This window comes from Melospiza georgiana, chromosome 6, assembly GCF_028018845.1.
Source record: "Melospiza georgiana isolate bMelGeo1 chromosome 6, bMelGeo1.pri, whole genome shotgun sequence".
Lineage (NCBI taxonomy): Eukaryota > Metazoa > Chordata > Aves > Passeriformes > Passerellidae > Melospiza > Melospiza georgiana.
The window spans coordinates 38,429,503-38,451,166 of record NC_080435.1 but is presented as its reverse complement, the minus strand read 5'-3'; the positions used below and the strand labels follow the sequence as shown (position 1 = coordinate 38,451,166).

Here is a 21,664-nt window from a genome sequence, read left to right as displayed (position 1 = left end):
ACAGCTTTGCAAAATGAAAGAAATACAAAACCCAAGCCAACCCCCCTGAAAAAGTCACAGATCTTGTATCTGGAAGGGAAATGAAACTTAAAACATAGAAATATCAGAATCCCATTAAAATATTTTCTGGTTACTTGGTAAACCTAAGACAAAGCTTAGGTTAAGACACTGCTTCCAGGTTTTGTAGCTATCACCATTGCTGTGACTGTTAAATGGTTACAGTCATAGCTTTAGTGGGGTGCCTACTCAGAGAGCCAGAAACAACAAAAAGGACAGGGGGAAATTTGGGTCTCCCTGAGGTCAATGGTCAAACAGATATTTGTATCATGTTTTCACTATGTAGGTGCATGAGTTATGAGGATCCTCTTGGAAGGAGTGGGCATGCAAATATCTGTCCAAGAGTAGTAATAGCTCAGGAACTGTGGCAAACACAGATTCAGAATGGACACAAATGCTTACTGTCATCTGTGCATTTGTAATTGTCAGGGAAGGACTTTTATTTCCTCGGAAAAAGCATGCCACCAGATTTCTGAAATGCTCTTAAGCATATATGATGCCTTAATAACTGTTAAATATCACAGATCTCTTAGTAGCTTGCAGTCAACAGCCACCTTCCAAATCAACAAGGTGAAAACTGTGAAATAAAAATTCCTGGAGACCTTGAGAGTGAATTATTAAATAGAATTCAGACAGTTTTGCTCTGAATCTGCTGGAAATAAGCCTGAAACTGAAATAAAAAAAATCCTTTAGTAAAGAGGCATCTAATTCCCTTCCTTGAAATCTTATACTTGAGGAGAGATATAGCAATGGGGTTTTTTTGTTTGTCCCATATCTGCAGAAATTCCAGTAATTCATAGCTTAACTATATCCCAATGCATCATGAATCAAATATGCCTTGAAGCAAAAAATTATGACCTTTTTTATTATCATGGAATTACTACAGTTTTGTTGAGTTGTAATTTCAACTGAAAAATGTAATTTTCCATAATATTGCTTGTGTCCACAGATTAGATTTGAATTACTAGACAAAAGTTCCTGTTGCTATTGAAATTTTAATTCACTTTTTGACTGGTAGGAACTTGAATATCTGACACCAGCTGTACAAATTGAGAAGTCATCCACTCTGTTGATATTTATTTTCAAGATAAATTACCTTAGGATATTTTTCATGACCAGGTATTGGTTTCTACCTGTTTCCTAGAAAGGAAAAGATCACAAAGCTGCATCTTCTGTCCTCTGTTTTGCCAATTCCGTAGTGAGGTTATACTCCATTCTTTATTTGTATAAAAATGTTTCAATATAGTACATGACTTCAAACATGTATCATGTGTTGTGAGAGTGTCTGGACAATGGGAAATGGCAAGTAATGCAGGGCTTGGGGCTCAGTTTCCAATTTATCATCTAGAAGCACATTCTCAAGTGCCTGACTAACATTATCTGTCTCTTCTTCCTACAACTAAATACATCCATATGAAATGCACCCTAATGTGCTCACATCCCCCTCCTCACAATCTTAATTTTATTTATTGAAATTTCCTTCTTTTATTTAATGTACAGTGAAAAGTTATTTTGCACTGCCACCACTGCAGGAGCTTTTTAAATGATTCAAGGAAGTATAGCTTTCATTTAGGTTTCTGCCCTCCAGTCTGTTTATACTGGTCGATACACTTGTCTGAAAAATATAATGGATTAGCACATCATTCAACAAACTAGTCAGAAGGCAAGCTCAAGGCGACAGAGACCAAAAAGTAAATTACAGCCAGCAGAAGGGAGAGGCCAAGCCTACAGCTAGGAAACATCATATCACTACAAAACCTGTATTCTGTGAGAATGTTACTTCAACTGAAATGGGTGAAAAATTTACACTGAAATATAATAAAACAATCAGCTCCATGATTACATACAAAACTATAAATTGTACAGTTTATGAAATATAATGCAAAATGTGATGCTCACAAACAGTGCATGCTATAGTCATATCTCTATCAACAATAGACATTATTACTCTGCAATGTGAAAGGAGTATTTTGTGTCCAGTTTAGCACTTTTTATTTCAGTGCTTATTTAACACACTTAAATAAGTGCCAACAAAATGAGCCAAAAATACATAATGAAAAATCTGTGAAAGTATATATTATATAGGTAGATTAAACATACATAAAGATGCAATTCAACTCAAAATGGAAGATCATTTTCCTTAGCACACATAACCTATCTAGATTTCCTAGATGACCTTCAAGGTGAAGTTCATTAGCTACAATTTTTTGCATATATGTAATTAATTAAACTCCTTTGTATAAGTGATAATTGTGGGTTATTTTTCTTTTTTGAACCTCCAGTAGTTGATTAGGAAACTAAAATCAAATCACCGTACTTCCACTTTAAAATTTGTAAAAGTGTTATTTGCAATACTCACTTTAGTTATGCAACACGTAAATCTTTTCACATTTACAAAGAGAAAAGAGCCCTAACTTTGTTGTAGAAGTTGAAGAATACAATACCACTATGATAACCTTTCAGAAAATTAACACAGTGGATGAAATTCACTGCTGTGGTAGATCCTTTTGCTGAAGTGGAGGTACATCAAGAAGAGTTGTGTTTGCCACGCTGGAAGTCACACCATATGACTATTAGGTAAATTCTTGAAAAGAGTTAGAAACACCCTAGCAGGTGCATCAACAGAAAAGAATGAGAAACTACCTGTCACATGGCTTCCAAAGTCCTATATCTGAGGGGGAGAAAGCCATCTCTACAGAAAATGAACCTGCACTATCATTCCTTTTCTACACTTTCATTCAGCTGTGCTTATGCATCAATTAGTTTTGCCTTACTCCTGCTATTTTCAGTTGTGCTTGTGTCTTACACATGACTGCAGGTATCAGGAAAGATAAGACCAGCATTTCAGATTTCCCTCATGGCCACAGCCTTGGTTTCATTTATTCACAAGATGAACAGAAGCAGATGATTTCTGGAACTCAATTTGCCTATCTCTATTCCCCAGCTCTCACCACACAGAGTCACTTTGAACACCTTTTCTAGGATTCTAGAAGGAGGTCATGCCATAGAGCAATGGTCTTTGAAAGGAATTCCCAAACTTTTTAATTCATAACACATGCTTATTGTTATTGGAGCTAAAGGAGCAAATGGGAAGCAAGTGTATGCATTTTGGACCACTCATAGTTTGCTTAATCTAGGTTATTTCTGCTCAAGAACTGAAACCCCTATACAGTGAGGAAACCTCTTGTAACTTTATGGATAAAATCAAGTGTATTTGGATTCAATTCAAATATATTGGATAATATAAATTTCAAATATACTGTATAATATAAATTTCAATTTCCTGGAGGGACAGGCTCAACAATTAACTCTTTCCAAGGTGTGTGTATATTGCACTGATAATCAAGTTTCTATTTTGGTAATGAGTTGGTTTGGAAAATCACATTTGCATTGGGATATGTCTGTTTCTTAGTTGTCTACCCTTGTGCACTACTTCTGGGACATCTACAGAATCACCGAAACCTTCCCTGTCTAAAGCAAATATGCCAATTTTAAAATGTCATGCCCTACCACAGCTGAGGCCTCAACGTTCAAATATGCTGAGCTTTCAATTCAATATGAAAGCTGCCTGTTCTCCTGGCATGGGGCCAACAAGAGACTGATGGGTTTTGACACATTCTTCCCTGGTTTGTTTGTTTCCTGGGCAGGAGCTGTTGTTCAACACCAATCACAATTTTAGATATTTAGTAAGGTTTATAAAATTCAGACTGTGAATTTAAATACATAAAATATGAAAAATCAATTAAACATTGAGATCCATGTCCTACTTTTATAAACACATGTAATTTCGCACTTTTGACTGACCAAATGATTAAGCAGATGCACATGACCTATGCATCAATTTTGGGTTTTTATGGAGACACACAGGGTATAAAGAAACAAAATACAGACACACAGAGTACCAGTGCTTTTTCACTACTGAAATTCAAGCATTGCTAATAAATAGGTTCAGTTATAATTCTTCTGTCCAGAAATTTTGCTTTTGCTTTGTTTTTGGTGAGATTGCTACTGATTTTAATGAGAGTTCCCACAGTTCGAAAATACAAGTCCCAATCCCTCTAAGGTTTACTGAACAGATTTATCATTTATTTCACAGCTTTCAGTGAGAATTCTTGTGCTCATATTTCCAGGATCGAAGCCTTTGTTATGACATATTAATCCTTTCTTATACTCATACTCTATTTTATGATTTTGTTATGATTTATCCATCCTTTCTTTTACTCATACTCTTTTTATTTCAAGTTCAACTTGTAGCATTACCTTTTTTTACTGTTGTTTTAACACTCATCTATCAGAAAACTGTTTTCAGTTCCTTGTCACATTGTCAAATTTACCACTGTTTAGAAATTTTTACAGGACACACATCTGTTTCAGACTGAATCATTTAGAAAATTTCAGCTGAGGCTCAGTCTAGACACAACAGATTTTTTTTCTTGATCATGTTAAAGCAGTAAGATTTTTTTGAGCACTGATCACATTCCCATTTCTATTACAGAATAGATCTGAAACTGGCAGATGGATTTGCCTTTATACTAGCAAGAGGCTATTTGCCGTTCCAATAAAAGCACACTGAGACTTGTCCTAGTCATATGCCACTGAACATGCAACCACTTCTTAGACAGATCAATACAAACCTTCATCCTATTTACTTCTAAATCTACAATGCCCTATGCTTATGATGGGGGCCAAGGCTGTGATCTGTGCAGTGACTCATGGGATTAATATATTGGTGTGATTTTGGAGCTGCAGAACAGGAGCCAAAAAAAGAGACAGACACTTCACCAAAGCTGTGCATTTCTGAACTCTTTTTTTGCTCCTGGATCCTGTAAGATGTGAATAACTAGACAGCCTGATTGCTTATATCTGGCATGCAGTCGCCGAGCTGTGATGGGAACATGTGCTACTGCCACGCACAGGTGTCTGAGGGGGCCAAATGAATATAAAGGTCTGTCTAGAGGGATTTCGATTTCCATGGCCAAATCTCATTAGATTCCATCCTTTGTAAACAGATTCCAGCCTCCAACAGTTAACAGCACTAACCACACTGCACCTTTCCCCAGTAAAACTAAACGTGCTTCATCCTACCATAGTTCTCAAGGATAACCATGGCCAAAAATCAGAAAGCAAATGCGTGTGCTCAGGGTTGTAAGGCTGCAGCTGGACATTCCTTACCACCTACTAATGAGGGACAGTGCAGGACAGAGATAAAGAACTTTTCAGCATGTCTTTGAGGTTGCTCTTTCAATCACTCACTCATACACATTCATATACAGAGATGTATTATATGAAAATATATATGCATACATATCCTGGCTATAAAGCTAATGCTGTAAGGCATCCTGCATTTTGTCATTATACTAGAGTGCTATTCAACACAACTAACAGAATTTGTATCAAAAAGAAAATTTAAAAGTTTGTCTTTGTAATAAGTATGAATGGATTTATTTTCATTAGAGGGGAGGGGGATAGCTAATCATCGATGTAGCATTTGTAAAAGGGCAACAACTTTTATGGCTGAATTTTGAAAGGTGAAAATATTCATCCCTTGTAAACTTCCCTTCCACTGTGAAATGAGATTCTCATAGTCACCAATCTCATTAAAAGTTAAAACTGCGTCTGCTTAGCATTAGCAAGGAATAAAAGGGTAAGAAATGAGGTGTCTATGAGAACTATAGCTATTGACATCATTGACCTATAAATACGTCCTCTTCAAGCTGATATACAGCAATTCATTATCCCTGTTTTGATATAATTGCTATTACTGAAAGCCCTTTGCTTTCAAGTGTTAATACAATTGCAGTTAATTTTTCAGATAATCTGCCAAAAAGAAAAAACTAATTTCTAAATATTTGATCATAAAAGTTGTCCTCAGCTTTTACAGATAATTTAGTCAAATAATATCAGATAATCTTAGAGCAGATTTAACAGGAAATTGCTAGGGACTCCATCTAAGCAGCATCCATTTGCACTTATATAAATGTACTGAATGTGTAGGAAGACTTTGACAGCTTGCCATATGTGATTTCATTCTGTAGCCTACCTACTTTACCATCAAAAGTTATATCCTTTGAAGCATTGCCAGAATTACTTTAGCCCAGTAGATATGCTAGATGTGCCCTTTAAAAGCCGTATCATTTCCTTTCTACTCTGACTAGTTCAATGTAGCATCTGCTCAACTAAATTCCTTTGAAGGTTAAAACCAAAAAAATCCCTGTACTACAGCTCAGTAAGATGTCCAGTGTTGAATGAAGACCATGGATGCAAGAGAATAAATATGACTTAAATGAGACTATAAAAGACAATCAGAAAATTATCAACTATCATGGGCATATTATAATTATACATGCACAGAATAAATACTTGCATTTCAGGATATGCAAGTGTTTTATTTAAAATAAAAATAAACTCTGCATTTTTTTTACTTCAAATCCATTATGTTGATTGTTTATATGCAAATTCTGATATTGCCGTGACACGGGTGTTAATGCTATAATAAAGAATATCACACATCAACAACTTGATTCAAAATAGCAAATATAGGTATGAATGATAATCTCCTTTAAAATCTTTGGGGTTTACAGTTATTTTAAAAGACATGACATTATTTTCACAGCACCTTGCCAGCTGTTGTAGATGACAATGAAGGCATAGGCCATATCATAGTAACACAATGAAGCTGTGACATTATAGAAATAATTTCAGTTTACCTTCTTTAATTTCTACAAATGCTATTTAAAATTGAAGACTGGTGTTTTTACTAAAGAGGTGAATGGATTCCAGAATTATATGATTTTCTTGGCTGCTAAATTGAAAATGTTCCAAAACACATTAAAATGGTAGTGTCCTTTTGTAGTCTCTTTGTCCTGTAAAAACCCTGCAATGTCAATTTTAATTAATGAGCTGTAAAAGTTACATTTTTATATACGGGGTTTTATTTTTCCAGTTTTGCTTATTATTCTTATTACTTCACAAGAATTTGCACTCTTATTAGGGAAGTTGCAGACTTTGCTAATTTGGAGGGGTTTATCCCAAAAGCATCATGAGAATGCTGACTGGACTGTGTCAGATCTAGTCACATCACTGTCCAAAACAGGTAAAGCACTAATGTGTTGAATAGCTCCTAACCACTTAGAATGGAAAAAGCATAATTTGTTTTGAAAATGTCTATTTTAGTTGCTGTCCATCAAACACATAACATTTTTCTTCACAGTCACAAGTGTACAGAAACCTAGAGGAGTGTAATGATATCAAAAAAAGAGAGGAGAATAGAACAAGTATTAAGGAACTTACTTGTATTTAGCCAAAGAAAACATCTGGAATAAGTTCAATTTGAAGTGTACAGAATACTTTCTGTAGACACATTTTAACCAAAAAACAGGAAATAGAAATCCTTATATTTGCAATGAGCATGAGAGAGAATACCATTTCTAGAAACTGGAATTTGCTTACGGTCATTTCAGTGACTGAATTATTTCTATTAACTGCCTTCTTTTGGGAAGGCATTGCAAACTTAAGCAACAATACATCCAAACTTGATCTGGGAGCTAAGAAGGAAGACAGACTGAATCAGAAGAAGAAAGGAAAGAGATTATAAAAATATCACAATGTTCACCCCTTCCACACATGCAACTAATAAAATATATACCTTTTTCACTACATTTTTTAGCCAACCCCTCTGATAATGAAGATTTTTATGTCTTTGGAGTGCATCTTTCTCAGTGGTTAAACTTGAGCTCATCTGCACATAAGGTTGCAGTAAATAGAGTATGTACCAATTACAATTAATGCAGGAATCCTCTAAAATGCCTTAACATAATGTTGATTTGAGTTAACTCAAATCTGAATATATAAAATTGGAGATGGGACAAAGAAACTGAGGTATCATATGACCAAAATATTTTAAAACTTGCAAGCAATCTGTAACAAATAAGAAACAAAAACAAGAAATCACTGTCGCTCATTCAAAGCACTAGTTGCTTATAGGGACAGAGGGATTGCTCATTAAGTTACAGAATATGTCTTCATTCTCAATGTAAAATAATAAACATATTTGCAGTATAGAGTAAAATGAGAACCATTCAAAAATCTGTGAAATCTCTTCATTGACTAACGGGCTGTGGATCAGACTCATGTCATGTCAGAAGAAACAAACATAGAAGGAAAAGTTATTGCTCCTCCAACTGGATTAATGAATTTTAGAAAAGGAAACATGTCTTCCTACAAACTTTAAGTCACGACTCACACATGCAGCTTTAATACATAGAAGAGATACAATTTTCATCATATCTTTGTTATGCATATGTTATGGAATTTTGATAAGAATACATGGATAGCTCCATTGTTATTCAAGGAATCTCAGGAATGCGTACAGCTTTGTATTTACCACTTCTGCATGAATAAGTGCAGTCCCAAATGAGACATCTCTCTGAAATGCAGTATGAAAAGGTAGAGAGTGTGCCTGACTGTAATGGCTACATCCTAATACAGCAGTACTCAGACTAGACAATACTTGTCACCCAAAAGACCCAAAGACAGGAACTCAAACATAAAATAATTAATATAGGTAATAATTCTGTCATACGTTTTATTAGTATAAGGCCAGATTTATTAACACAAAGGCTTTAAAAATTGTCTGGAATACAGTAGGAGCAGAATACACTCTATCAGTTTATAGATCCATGAGATAGAGAAATAAGGCAGTATTTCCCCTTTATATTTTACCGTTGCCAAACTTTATAATATTATTGCCAATCAAGTGGTTTGGTTGTAGTTTCAAAGGCTTTTTGTAGAATCATGATATTCCCAAAAAGTCTCAGACATCTCCTACATATTAAAGCACATTTTTAGCATTCATGTAGTTAATGGAAAAAGAAGACTTGAAAATACAAAGCCACAAAGGGTGCAACCCCCCCTGAATGTTAATAAGCCCTTTAAAATATTATTTTCATATATCTTGAGTATGAACCAGACTCACTATTTGAGTTTATGCTGGGCTGTGAGTTCTGAATATCAAAGGTTAGCAAAATTTCGCTTGGTTGCTGAGGAAGAAGCAGCATGTCTCCTCACCAGTCTGTTGCTGAGTAGGGGCAGTGTGATATGTTTCTTCTCTGTCTTCCCCTTCCTGTCTGCTCACACTAGAGCATTTCTTATGTCTGTCCCCTCATACTAATCTGATTCCGCATCCCTCCAATATATGCTGGTGATTCCTCTCTCTAAAGGGAAGACGATTCTGCTCTTAGACATATCTCCTCATTGCTGAAGGAAGAGATTTTCTTTCTCGTCTTTTTGCCCTAAATTTCTAACTCTGGACAAAGAAAGTTTATCGCTTCACTCTGTTGCCATATCTGAGCTCCTGTCTGGGAAAAATGAATTCCTAGTTTTCTACTACCTCATCAGGTGGTCAGTAGAAGTACTCCTCTGCTGCATGGCTGTTTTTGGCTGTGCCAGCACTGCCAGAGCAGGCCATGTAATGGGGTGGGTCCTGATGTCAGATTTTGATGGCCTAGCTTGTAAAATGGCTGCAGAGGAAGCTTCTGTGGGAGTGCCATGAGAATAATAAATAAACATCATCCATGCAGAGCCAAGATACTCAGGATGAATGTGGACGGCTCTGAAGGTATGAGCAAACAGCAGAGAGAGCTTTTGATGTGAATGTTGTTAAGGAACTCAGCTAAGCAAGTAAGCTAAAGTACTGGATCACAGTAAGCCTGACAAGTTTTCTGCTGCTCTTTTTTCCTGTCCCCTAAATGCAGAAAGCAACCTGGGAGCTTTCTCTTTCACACTGTAACTTAACCAGGAAGCTGCTGTCAGCTGCTGTGCAACAGGAAGCAGAGGCAGAGGATATCTTGGATGGCATCCTGGTTCAAATGCCAGAAGATAATACAGGGTTAAAATGCTAAAGCAGCATAGGTCTATTTTAATGCTGAAGATGAACAGGGAGTGACAAAAGAATATAAATTAATACTGGAAGAGTAATACATGGACATGATTGTCTTGAATTTCCATTACAAACCTTGGGGATTAAGCACCATTAGCCTCTGACTTGGGAGGTTCTCTTGACTAAATGCCATCTGCAGTGAAGACACTCTCCACAGAATTTGGAATGCTCCTGCTCTCTTAGCAATCCTGTCTTCTCAGAGTAGTATTAATGTGTTAACTCTCTCTGAACACAGAGCAAGTAAAGTCCTGACCAAGGCTGTAATGATGCATGATGTTGGCAAAATCAGAATAAGATGTACTTCCTGTCCTTCTTCTGAGCTGCTTCCTGATCTTGTGCTTTCATATGCAAGCCCTTAGTTGGACTGGTAGAACTGTCAGTGAGTCTTTGCAAAAGCTGAAGATATCACTTAGCTCATCTGAGTTTAAAGCAGTATTTTATATTTCATTTTTGCAGCATTATTTTGCATTTCAGAACCATTCAGTGATTGTGTTTTTAATACACATGGGCACTGTTTTATTCCTTTCATAACCTTAAACCAACCCTTTATTATCTGTGGATTGACCCACCATTCTCAAGTGCTTGGAATGGAAGTTCTGTCAAGTGAACCTCTACTGCTTCTCTGCTACAAATCTTGAATAATTTCATACAATGGGAAATATTTGAGTCATGACTTTCACTTTCCCTGACTCAAATATGGATGTAAAAGAAAATCAAAGTTTATAATCAGTCCATTTTATAAGCAATGAAAGGTATATTTTCTTACTATTAATGAAAATCTATGCATTATAATTTTTTTAGAAGTGACATTTTCATCACTCATGAGAGGAATGACTGTTTGAACTTACTCTGAAAAGGTAGAATACTTACTTTTCTTTGAGGGTATTTTCTCCTCATCTCTAATGTGCCCGAAAAGCATGGAAAATACCTTTGGGGCAAATGTGTATGTTTCTCACCAGTACCTGTTTTTTTTCCCCCCCAATTATTCCACAGCTGTTTGTTTTACAGAATATGCTCCAACTTCCACATGAATATGTTACAATGTAATGCAGAGAAGATACCAAAAGTACTCTGTAGCTAATTTGGATAATATGAATATTAATTCAGGAAAACTTTTAATTTGCTTTAATAGGAAAGAGAAACATAAAATACCTAAATTGTCTTACCCAATTTCCCCAGATATATTTATTAAAATAATCTGAAACCATTGCATCCATCAGGAAGCAAATGATCTGATTGCTAATGTTTTCAGTCTTGTTCAGTACTGGAAAGAGTTAAGAATTGCAATGAAAATACCTTATCAAATGCCCTTTTTTTTCTTTAACAGCAAATGGTAGAAATTATTAAGTGACATAAAAAGTCTTCAGCCTTTAAGTGTTAAACCAATGAGGCTATATTTTATTGCATGGAGAATCTGTGATTCATTTTAACCAGTGAATCCCTTCTGCATAAAGGCTTTCAATGTTTCAGCCTCAATGGCTGGTAAAATATGTTCAAAAGAATAAATAAGGGAAACATGATTCTCATGTAAAATGACATTCTGGATTCTTTTAGTTAACTCAACAGACAGCTACATTCAGTGGAGCCTATAAGACAATTCTGTTGGCAGTATTTAAACACACTGTAGAAGAAGAAGCAAAACAATGTGATCAGTAACAATAAGTTAATTTCAATTAAAAAAAATCATTAAAGCATCACTATGTATTGCATTTGGACTCACTACAAAGTGACAGTCAGCGGATTATTCCACAGATTTCTAATGCAGAAAATTCTGATGGCATTTACTAGCATAACCTTTCAACTCTGAGCACATCAATAGAGGCAGACAGTGGCTTGAAATATGATTCCTTGCAGATAGCATATCCTCATTCATCTGACTGTGGTGCTCTGTGCTCCATTGCACAAACAGCGGCTCACCCACTTCTGAGAGGACACTAATAAAAAAGGCATCAATTTTCAGCTCTAGTACTACTGTGATCTCTTTATATGTTCGACATCCAACATTAAATTAAAATGCTGTTATAAATCCTACTTTCTGAATTTGGAATGAGTGTTGGGTTTTTGTCGCATGAGACTGCAGCAAATCTTGTCAAAAGCAGGGAAGCACGTCTTGTTCACTCAGAATTAATGTTGTGGATGAAAGAAGGAGGTAAAAGAGGTTGAATACAGTGAACTGTGGGTGTCAAAGGCAGTGGGTAAAGCAGCTTTGGGGTACCAAACAGAGCATAACATTTGCTGCTTTCAACAGATTCCTAGTTAGTAATTATAATTAACACTCACTAACTGCACATGAAGAATAGTTTGTTCATTATACAAAGCACTTTAAAAAATCCTGCAAATTTTAAAATGCCATTATTCATCACAGTTTGGGCAATATATTTCTCTGTGCAAGACAAAACCTGTTTTTCAATAACCCGATAAAATAGGCTAAGTGTTTTTTGGACTTTTGGACCTCTTCATGACCATACAGTGAAGGTTGTTACAGAATGTCTATGCAAAATTATGCATATTGATGTTGATGCTCAGGACTTCTGTCAGGTTGTCATTTGCACTTGAGTTGTCTTAAAAGTTCTTGGGTTGGGGTAGAGATTAAAAAAAAAAAAAACAACCAAAAAAACAACATAGAGAAAAAATGATTAGGTACTGATATTAAATACTGTGAGGATGGCAAAAATAAAGCTGTGAACAGTGAGTGTGATAAAGAAAGCAGGTGGGATATATCTGCTATGTAGAAGAGTGCCATATATTTTGGAGTCTTTCAGCTGTATCTGATAACCTCTAATGGCAGGTATCCTTTCTCCTTTAAGAGCTAAGCTAAGCTACACTGAGAAGGCAATAATGTCCTCAGCAAAGATACTGTGTCTATAGATATGTTCCCTTGTTCAGTTCATTCATAATTATGAAGAAAAGAAACAAGCTTGCCTTTTCGGGGATGGGGGAGTGCCTTCAAGAGTGGTTCAATATCTGGATCGAACAGAGGAACTTTTTCCCCCTAAGGATCCTGCCTGAAGAAACCTTGACATGCACAAAGTCAGAACCTAGACAAAGTTGCCCTGGTGAGAACGATAAGGTCACCCGTGGGATTGCTGAGATTATCTCTGTCAAGCACTTGGACAGCATGCAGTCAAATGATGCATCATGCAGTCATTTTCGGGGGGGAAAAATCAATTTCTTCAGCAGGTCGCTATTTGCTTTTCAAAGTGCCCTTGTAGGCCTTCACCACCAAGCATTTATCAATTTAAATGTTGTAAATTGATAATGTGCCACTGTGCCTTGTACTGTTTCTGAATTATTTTGATACTTATATTTTCTTACTGCTCTCAAAATCCTCAGAGCTGCTGTATTTCAATAGAACTCCTCCCTTGTTCACTTCTTTTAGCATAACATACAACAGTAAATTAATATTCTTACATTGAACGTTAAGGGAAAAAAAATTAAAGCCCCACATGACCAGTATAGAATTCCCCAGGTTTTTATTTACTCATTTTAAAGGGGAAAAACTGTTAAAAAATTATCAGTGCTAGTGGACCAATTTACTGTATGAGCACAAATGATCATGTTATATGGAAGTATTTAAATTCAGAACACTAAAACAATGACAAGATCGGAAAAAAAAAGGCTAAGTTCAATAACTGGTTATTGTCTAGTTTTGCTTAAAAAAGATTCCAGTTCTGGATTTTTCATTAGTATTATTATTATTATTATTATGTTTTTTTTTTAATGGTATAGAAGGAAAATAAGATAGAATTTACAGAATCAGTGCAAATGTCAAGATTGCTTTATATTATTTTTAAGCAAACAGAGCACAAAAGCAATCCTTTAACCATCTACTAACCTCAACTTGATTTGCATTGAAAAACAGGTAGAGCATAGTAGTTGAGGTTTGTGCTTCGTAAAAGCAAAAGAAATACATGGCAGTTGCAAAGCATTCTTAACCTCCAGTGATTTATTGGCCCTCAGCCAAGTTATCAGGGGAATCTAATTCTTCTTTATTATTCAAATAAACCACATTTGGCACCATGGTTCCTTTTCAGAATAGCTTCACAAATAGAATGAGTACTGTCATTTATTTGACCTTGTACTTGTGTGCTGTAGCTATAATTTTATTTGCTATTTCATAGAACAAATGCACAGAAAGCCAAAATAAGGAAATATATTGTGCTACTGGTAACAGAGTACACACGTAGTATACCTGTTGGTTTTGCCTGCTTTATTTTCAAATAGATAAATTCTCAAAATTTTATTCTTGTTTTCTTCCTTTTTCATCTCTATTATCTATCTCTTATTATGCCAGCAGCTGCACTGTTCATTTTTAGTGAGCTCTCTTTTCAACAGGCCAATCTGCTCTGTGTCCTGGGCAAGCAGGAGCAAAGGTAGGAAATATTTTACTTTAAGATGTGGACCTCACAGGCAGGAAACAATGCATACCATCCTTGCTGAGTACAACTATTGTAAGAGGTGATTAAGAACTTGTTTCCTGAATGCAAAAGCATCCTAGCCAGATTATCAGCTCATAATATTTTCTATTGAACCTGAAACTCATATGTCAGGCAATTTTATCCTTTCTGGATAACACATTTTTATTCTATCTGTTTCTGGATAGACTGTTCTCCCTTTTTGTTACTATTTATGTTTCAGCATATGTTTGGTCCAAGTCTCAAACACGGACATTTTCAAGAGAATTGAAATCTGTTAGGGAAGCACTCACACTGACTTCTAAGTGCTGGAAGAAGCAATTTATTTGCCTCTTCAGTGGTTAGCCATTTTCTTTTGAAATCTCATCCCATTACTAAAAGGAAATCAGGGACTGAGGGTTTCAAAGATGGAAGTTACCCTGATATCAAAAACTACCTACTGACTTGGAAAATGCATAGGACTAGACACATATGAAGAACAAACACTTTCACATCACTACAGAGATCCAGTGGAAAAAGATGTTTGTATTGGCTACACCACCACAGATCATGTTGTCCAACCCAGAGATGAAATCCTGGCCAAACTGCACATTTTTAGACGTTTCTGGGTCTTTCAACAAATACTACTGCTCATGAAAGAACTGGAAAGTATGTCCAACTATTTCAGCTTGCCTCAAGTATAACTGAGCGATGACAATTAACAAAGACTAAAGCCAATATACATAGACCCTTTAACTGGGAGATTGTTGGCCCATTTCTTCTGCTTTGGCTCTTTACCTTTCTCACTCATTATTTTCAGCTAACTCTCCTTTCCTAAACTTTGAAATGTATCTCTGCTCTCTGAAACTGATCTGATTGCAATTCCACAGTGTGGTCTGAAGTATACATCTGCCAAACTAGCTTAAAATTCTTGGTTAGCAGTAGTGGGAAGATAAATTATACAAAAAAAATTTCAAAATATATATGTCGATGGTTGTCTACATATAAGTTATACTCATTGTAATGTCAAAAGGGCATTTATTGCAATTTTTGTTTACTGCTCAACTGTACTGTTACTTTTGCCAGGGGTAACTTTATTATTATAATTTTCAGGCTACCTTCCAAGATATTGTTTTATCAGATTTGTTTGCTATTAGTCCTGCAGCTATCTTAGAACATTGGCATCCATTTGTTTTGCACCACTGGCTCTAAATGTTCAGAAAAGAGTAAAATTGACTACCATAACTGTTGTCACCTGCTGAGACTCAATACAAGAACTATTTTCCTTTATCTAGGAGACATGAGATTTTGCTTTGCAAATACAAAATATATTTTACATTATTTCCATGCATGCTAGTTAAAAGATGAAAACTAAAAAACCCCAAAAAAACAACACCAAAGAAGGAGGAAATCTTGGAGAAATAATTTGACCAGAAAGTAAGAATCCAAAGGCAGCACTTGATGAAGCTATTTCAAATAATAATGTACATTATAATGCCTTTAGGTGCAACACTGCCTGGAGGTTCTATATAAATATAAAGTCTTGGAGTATCAGCATAGGGTATATCAATGTTTACATGCAGTGCAAGAAATACAAAACTACATGTATTACATAGCACAAACCCAGAAATTCAGAAGTCATGAGAATTTTAAGTTTGGTGTGATGAAAACTGTAGCATTTACCATGTATATTTGAAAAATGGTTCCAAGGATAGACTTGCTAATAGTTTTATCAACTAATAAGCTTTGACTAGTGATTTAGGAGGAAGTAACTACAGCACTCCTTTTAAAATTATTAAGAGACTAGCAGTATAATGCTGTACCAAGAGAACAATATATCAAAAATATATAAATACTGTAGGTCTTAGAACTACCAAATGTCTCCATAAAGACAGAAGAGAAGAAAAGCAAAAAATTCAGATATTTTAGTAAATCTCAGTAGGTTTAATTCATTATTCTATAAAAAACAACAGTACTGGTTCTGATTTATGGTAGTTTTTCCATCAGTACTTTCAGTGGTGAACACATGGAAATATTTGCCCTGATATTTCCGATACTCTAACATGCAAAGACAATTTCTTCATTTATCTGAACTCTTTCTTGAAATGTATACGGATCAACATGGAGAGTAAAGTCTTAACAACATGATGTGAGTTCAGAGCAAGGAGAGAATTATCAACTCTGTAGTTTGAAAGACAGTGGCAGAAAATGCTTTTAACAAGAGACTAACATAGGGTTAAAGCCAAATTTTTCTTGAACAGATGATATTTCAGATGGCCACACTATTCCAGATGCATCAATTTCCTTGAAAATCCAATCCATATATGTGCATATGCTGTGCTGGCAGGAGGACTGACTGAAATGGCCAAAACCCAAGAGCTAATATTCTTTTGGCCAGAATAATGCAATTATTATTTTCCTAGCTATCAGTCTAAGCATACAGAGCCATCTGTTATGCAAAGCAAACATACACATCTCAATTACAGAAAATGCAGTTGCCTTGACAGAATTTGGATTACACCACTAACCAGGGCTGTAAAATTTGTTTTAAGCTAGTGTATAATGGATGCCTTTCAGGAGTTTCCTAATTAGCATTTACCTGCTTAAACTAATTATCCATCCTTCTTCTTTACTGGCTTATTAGACTTTGTTGGATACTATGCATAAACCAGATTAATATGAACATAAGACAATAATAAACATTAAAGTTCCAATTCTTTACTGTATTAGCAACATGGTGGTGCACCAATTTCAAAATGTGAGATTCTTGATACTAACTCCCAAACAGATTAAGTCAGGGATTGAAGTCTATTACAAAACGAGGGACTTAATGAGAGACAAGAATACTGATATGAGCTAGAAAAAGCTCTTGTTTCCATTTCTATCACTGGTTTGCCAAAGCCAGCACAAAATAACAATTACTGAACTTATTACAGCCAATTGCTTGCATATTCTTTGAGGACTTAATGAGCTCTATTCATATTCTCACCTGATATTATTTAAAATTAGTGTATTTTGGTCACCAAATATTAATATTTCCCATTTAATTGTTGGTGGGGTACAGCAAAACTGACAGTAAGTAGCCTATGGAAATAGTTGCTTTGTCATAGCTGTGTGGGTCCCAATTTAAAGTATCTGAAATAAGTATTATTTCAGTTTTTTTTTTTCCTCCTCAGGGTGACTGCAGTAGAAGTAGATGGTTTCTCTCTGAAAATCATCATGCAAAATATTTCTGCTTCATTTCTAAGTGAAAGCAGAAAGAAGCTATCCTGCCTAAACATTTCTGAATGCTGCAGGATTAGGAATAAGCATTAGCAACTAACTTTTGCCCCACTTCTGCCCTGCCGTTTAATCTCTGAAAAACAGTTGTCAGCAATTAAATGAAAAACAAAAAATCTCAAACCAATCCCACCTCCAAATTACTATATTTTACAAATTCATCTTTTCATATTAGTGAGCATTGGTGAAAGCATCAAAATGTGTCCTTGTTGGAACCCTCCCTGCAAGACATTTTAATGGCCTCTTTCAGCATTTCTTGACTCCAAATGACTCCCTGTCATCGTGTCAGCTCCCTGGATAATGCAGGGTACTCCATAAACATCCAGTAATAGGACACAAGGGAAGTACTATTAGAGTGTCCCTTTCCTATCAGGTATAGAGGTTTAAAGTTCAAAACAACTGAGAAAAGAAACTTAATTTGTTCTCGATAAATTAATAATGATCCTTTGTGGCAAAAACTTTTCTTACACATCTCAACATTCAATACTATAGACACATTTTTCAGTTGTGTCTCAGGATGAACAAGATGCACCTTAAACAGCTTATTCAATAATCCATGGAAAACACAGAAACCAAATTATTATTTGCTTAATAATAATAAACAGAAGAATGCATCATACACAATTATGTTCTAGAATTGAAAGCGTGTACTTACTTGGGACAGGCCTAAATAGATGGAGACAGTTTCTGAAATGTACAAAAATTTTCCTTCTTGATTTAGTGCAAATACAAATCCATCGAGGGACTACAGAATAAGAGGAAAAAAAAGAGTTAATAGATTATTAAAGAATTCCAAACTACAAATAGAAGTAGATTCAAACAAAGGCATCACAGAATAAACTGAGGAAAATATTCTGACTTTCGTGAGAGTGGTTTTAATTTGAACCTTTAAGACAATTTCTTTGTATTCTGTCTACATATTAATAAACATCATATGAGTATATTACTAAGTCCAAATTGATGAGTATATTACTAAGTTATTTTACTACCATGCTTATATCTGCCATGTACTGTATAAAATTTATATCATTTGCTTGATAGAAGAAATGTAAAAGAATAAAATGTTCATTTTTTTTTCATGAAGAAATAAATAAGGAAAACACATAACCTTCCAATTGAGCAGTGTATACAAAAAATCACCCCCTATTGCTCAGAATCAAAGCAGAGAATTTCCGTTTCCAAAAATTCAAAAGGAGAAAATAAAATCCTGCCATCACTCAAATCGCTGTGGACCTCAATAATTTGTAAATTAATTGAGGATTACACACACACGCACACGCACGCACGCATATACCCGCACACCATTTTCCTTTTGTGAGACAACAAAGCCAATCAGCAGATTACTGTCAAATATGTTTACAGCTTAGGTCTCTAGAAATGCTATGAATTTCATCCTTTTGGTGTAAAAGTCTAGATCAGATTTTTCTTTGACAGGTTCAAGTCTTTGGATGTGGTTTCCATTTCAACTACAAAAACCAAAATACAATTGCAGCGATTAATGCACACCTTTTGAAACATGAGTGCAGTTAATAAACAGAGCACTATATTCTAAACTGACACAGGGTACCTCTATCAATAAGAGTAAACCTTTATTAGGAAGAAACTACCTTAATACATCATCCATGTCTTTACCTTTTTGCCTTTTATGAGGATAATTTTTGGCAAACAATCACAGACTATTGCGAAAGTAAAACCACAAAATTTCAGAAATTAGAAATGCTAAAACAGCTCAGAAAGTATGAAACAGCTCAAATTTTGGGAGGAACAAGGAAAAATCCCCAAAATCCTGTCTCAAATATCCCCTTGTGATAAAAGAACATGTAAAGGAAATATTTACTGTAGCATTTGAAAGATTAGCCTAGTTTTGGAAAGAAAAAGCAAATAAATTTGATGGAGATACATAATGACAAAATCATGTAACCACTCCTTTGCAAATACACAACAGTGATTTCTGAGGGATTTTAATATTTTTATTTTTCTGCTTCTTGACTAATTTCTAACAGGCTGCTAGTCAAAAGCTGTCTTTGGCAAAAGTTCACCCTGCTCTGATGTAGTAGGTGGTGGAATTAGTGCAAAATCTGAGTTTTCTAAAAATAATAGACTGCATATTGGAAAACAAACCCTCACTAAAGACACTGCATTAAAAAAGACTCTAATTTATATTTATGAATTAATAAAAATGTAAATCTGCATGGATCTCCTTCATGTAAAAACATTTATATTATGCAAGTAATTTATGGCCTCTTATAAATCATCATAATTTCTTTCTCAAATTATTAACATCACTTCCCTGAATTTTTAACATCAATAACAGGTGGAATATTTGGAACAGGAAGTTCAAACTTAGATCAATACCAGGACAATCAAGACCTTTGCACATCTGATCTCTCTCACTATGTACAATCTCTTACTCAGAAAAGCAAATCTTTACAGGTCTTAGTTAAAGTATTCCTGATTCTCTGTCCTGTGTCGTTTGAGGAAACTGGCTTAACCCTCTGTTGAACTGAGAACCATGACACTGTCTCCCTGGACACCCATACAGAACTCCATTCTGCACCAAGAAGAAGAAATTGTCCCACTGACTCAGCCTAAAGGCCTAGGAGCAGCAGCCAGTTTCCCTGGGTCTGGCAGTATGTACAGAGATGCTTCAGAGCAGTGGAATGTCCATTCTGGCAATGACAAGCCTACCAGAGGTTTCTTACAAATCTGTTCTTAGCAGTTGGCATGACTGTGATACTTCCTTTCTTGAGGAAAGGTGTTTCATAGGTTATTTGTGTATCATGTAAATACAACCTTCTTTTTCTCAGTTTTCTATATAGCTTTTTGTGTGGCCTCTTTGCTCTGTTACTTGAGAGAATGACATACAGTTTAAGCACATTCATCATCTGGTCTGCTTAGCACACTGCATTAGTGTGTAATTATCTGACATATCTGGGCAATTTTTTCTAAGAACCAGAAAAAATAATTCTCTGAGTCACTGATGTCTTTTCTGCTTCTTTTATACACACCATCTTATTTAGGAATTCAGGCTTAATGAAACAAAAATGTGAAGAATGCTTTGAGTATTGATTAGTCAGAAATGTTTCATTCAGTGTAGTTTTGAAATTGTCTGACACCAATTTTGCTGGAAAAAATATAAACAAACAAACAATCTCTAGCCAACATAGCTGTTCAAAGAAATTTCAGCCTCCATGGCTAAAGTTTGCAAGTCATCAGCAACTGGAAGGGTGTTGAAGTGAGAAGTGTTAGTCATCTTAAGCACTTGCTACTTTTCCTTGCCATTAACTCAGATTCTCTCCTTTCCTTTAAATAGTTTTACTTTATTAGCTTTACTTGTTTAGGCTTTTTTTCTCTTTTTCTCTGGAAGAATATTCCTTACTTTTGCCCCCAAGTTTTACAAGGGAGGTAACTGAGGAGGCAGCACCGAAGGACCGGCAGGGCCAACACAGCACACCAACACCTTTGGATGTGATTAGTCACTTCCTGTGGCATAAAATCTGTTTGTTAAGCCAGCTGAGACTAATGAGTCATGGTCATTCTTTCTCAATTTCTTTTTCCCCTTCTCTGAAGCTATGTGCAACTCCTGGCCAAATTCAGCATTTTGTTTAATAGAATAAAATTAGGAAGTTTATATTTAATTGTATTTTGAAAGAACCACTGATTAACAGCTAATGGACACCTAACTCCTTTCATGCCCAAAATACAAGGACCTTAAAACAAAAGCTCCAAGTACTAAGCTCAAGTTCCAAATCCTAAGAAAAATGACAATAAAAATTGGAGGAGAAATAGCCATCTTCCAATGCAAGGCAGTTCCTCCCACCAGTATGAAAGGGCTGAGACGGACCACTTTTGTGACAATGTTGTTGTTCCTTTTACAGGTCAAACAGTAGTTCTGAAGGACTGCCTCATTCGTTATTCATAGGTATTATTTATGAATATTTATTATTTAAGTAATGCGTGTTGAAATTTTTCAATTTTTCATAAAGCGTACGTCCTT

At 35.4% G+C, this 21,664-nt stretch overlaps 1 protein-coding gene across 3 annotated transcripts in view; it reads right to left on the bottom strand.

The window, feature by feature from the left end:
• Window positions 1-21,664, bottom strand: part of NPAS3 (neuronal PAS domain protein 3) — a 592,022-nt gene that overhangs the window by 159,336 nt on the left and 411,022 nt on the right. For all 3 annotated transcript variants that reach the window (XM_058025872.1, XM_058025873.1, XM_058025874.1), the window contains one exon: window positions 18,323-18,412. In XM_058025872.1, coding sequence (XP_057881855.1) covers window positions 18,323-18,412 — 90 coding nt within the window. The remainder of the gene's footprint in view (window positions 1-18,322; window positions 18,413-21,664) is intronic.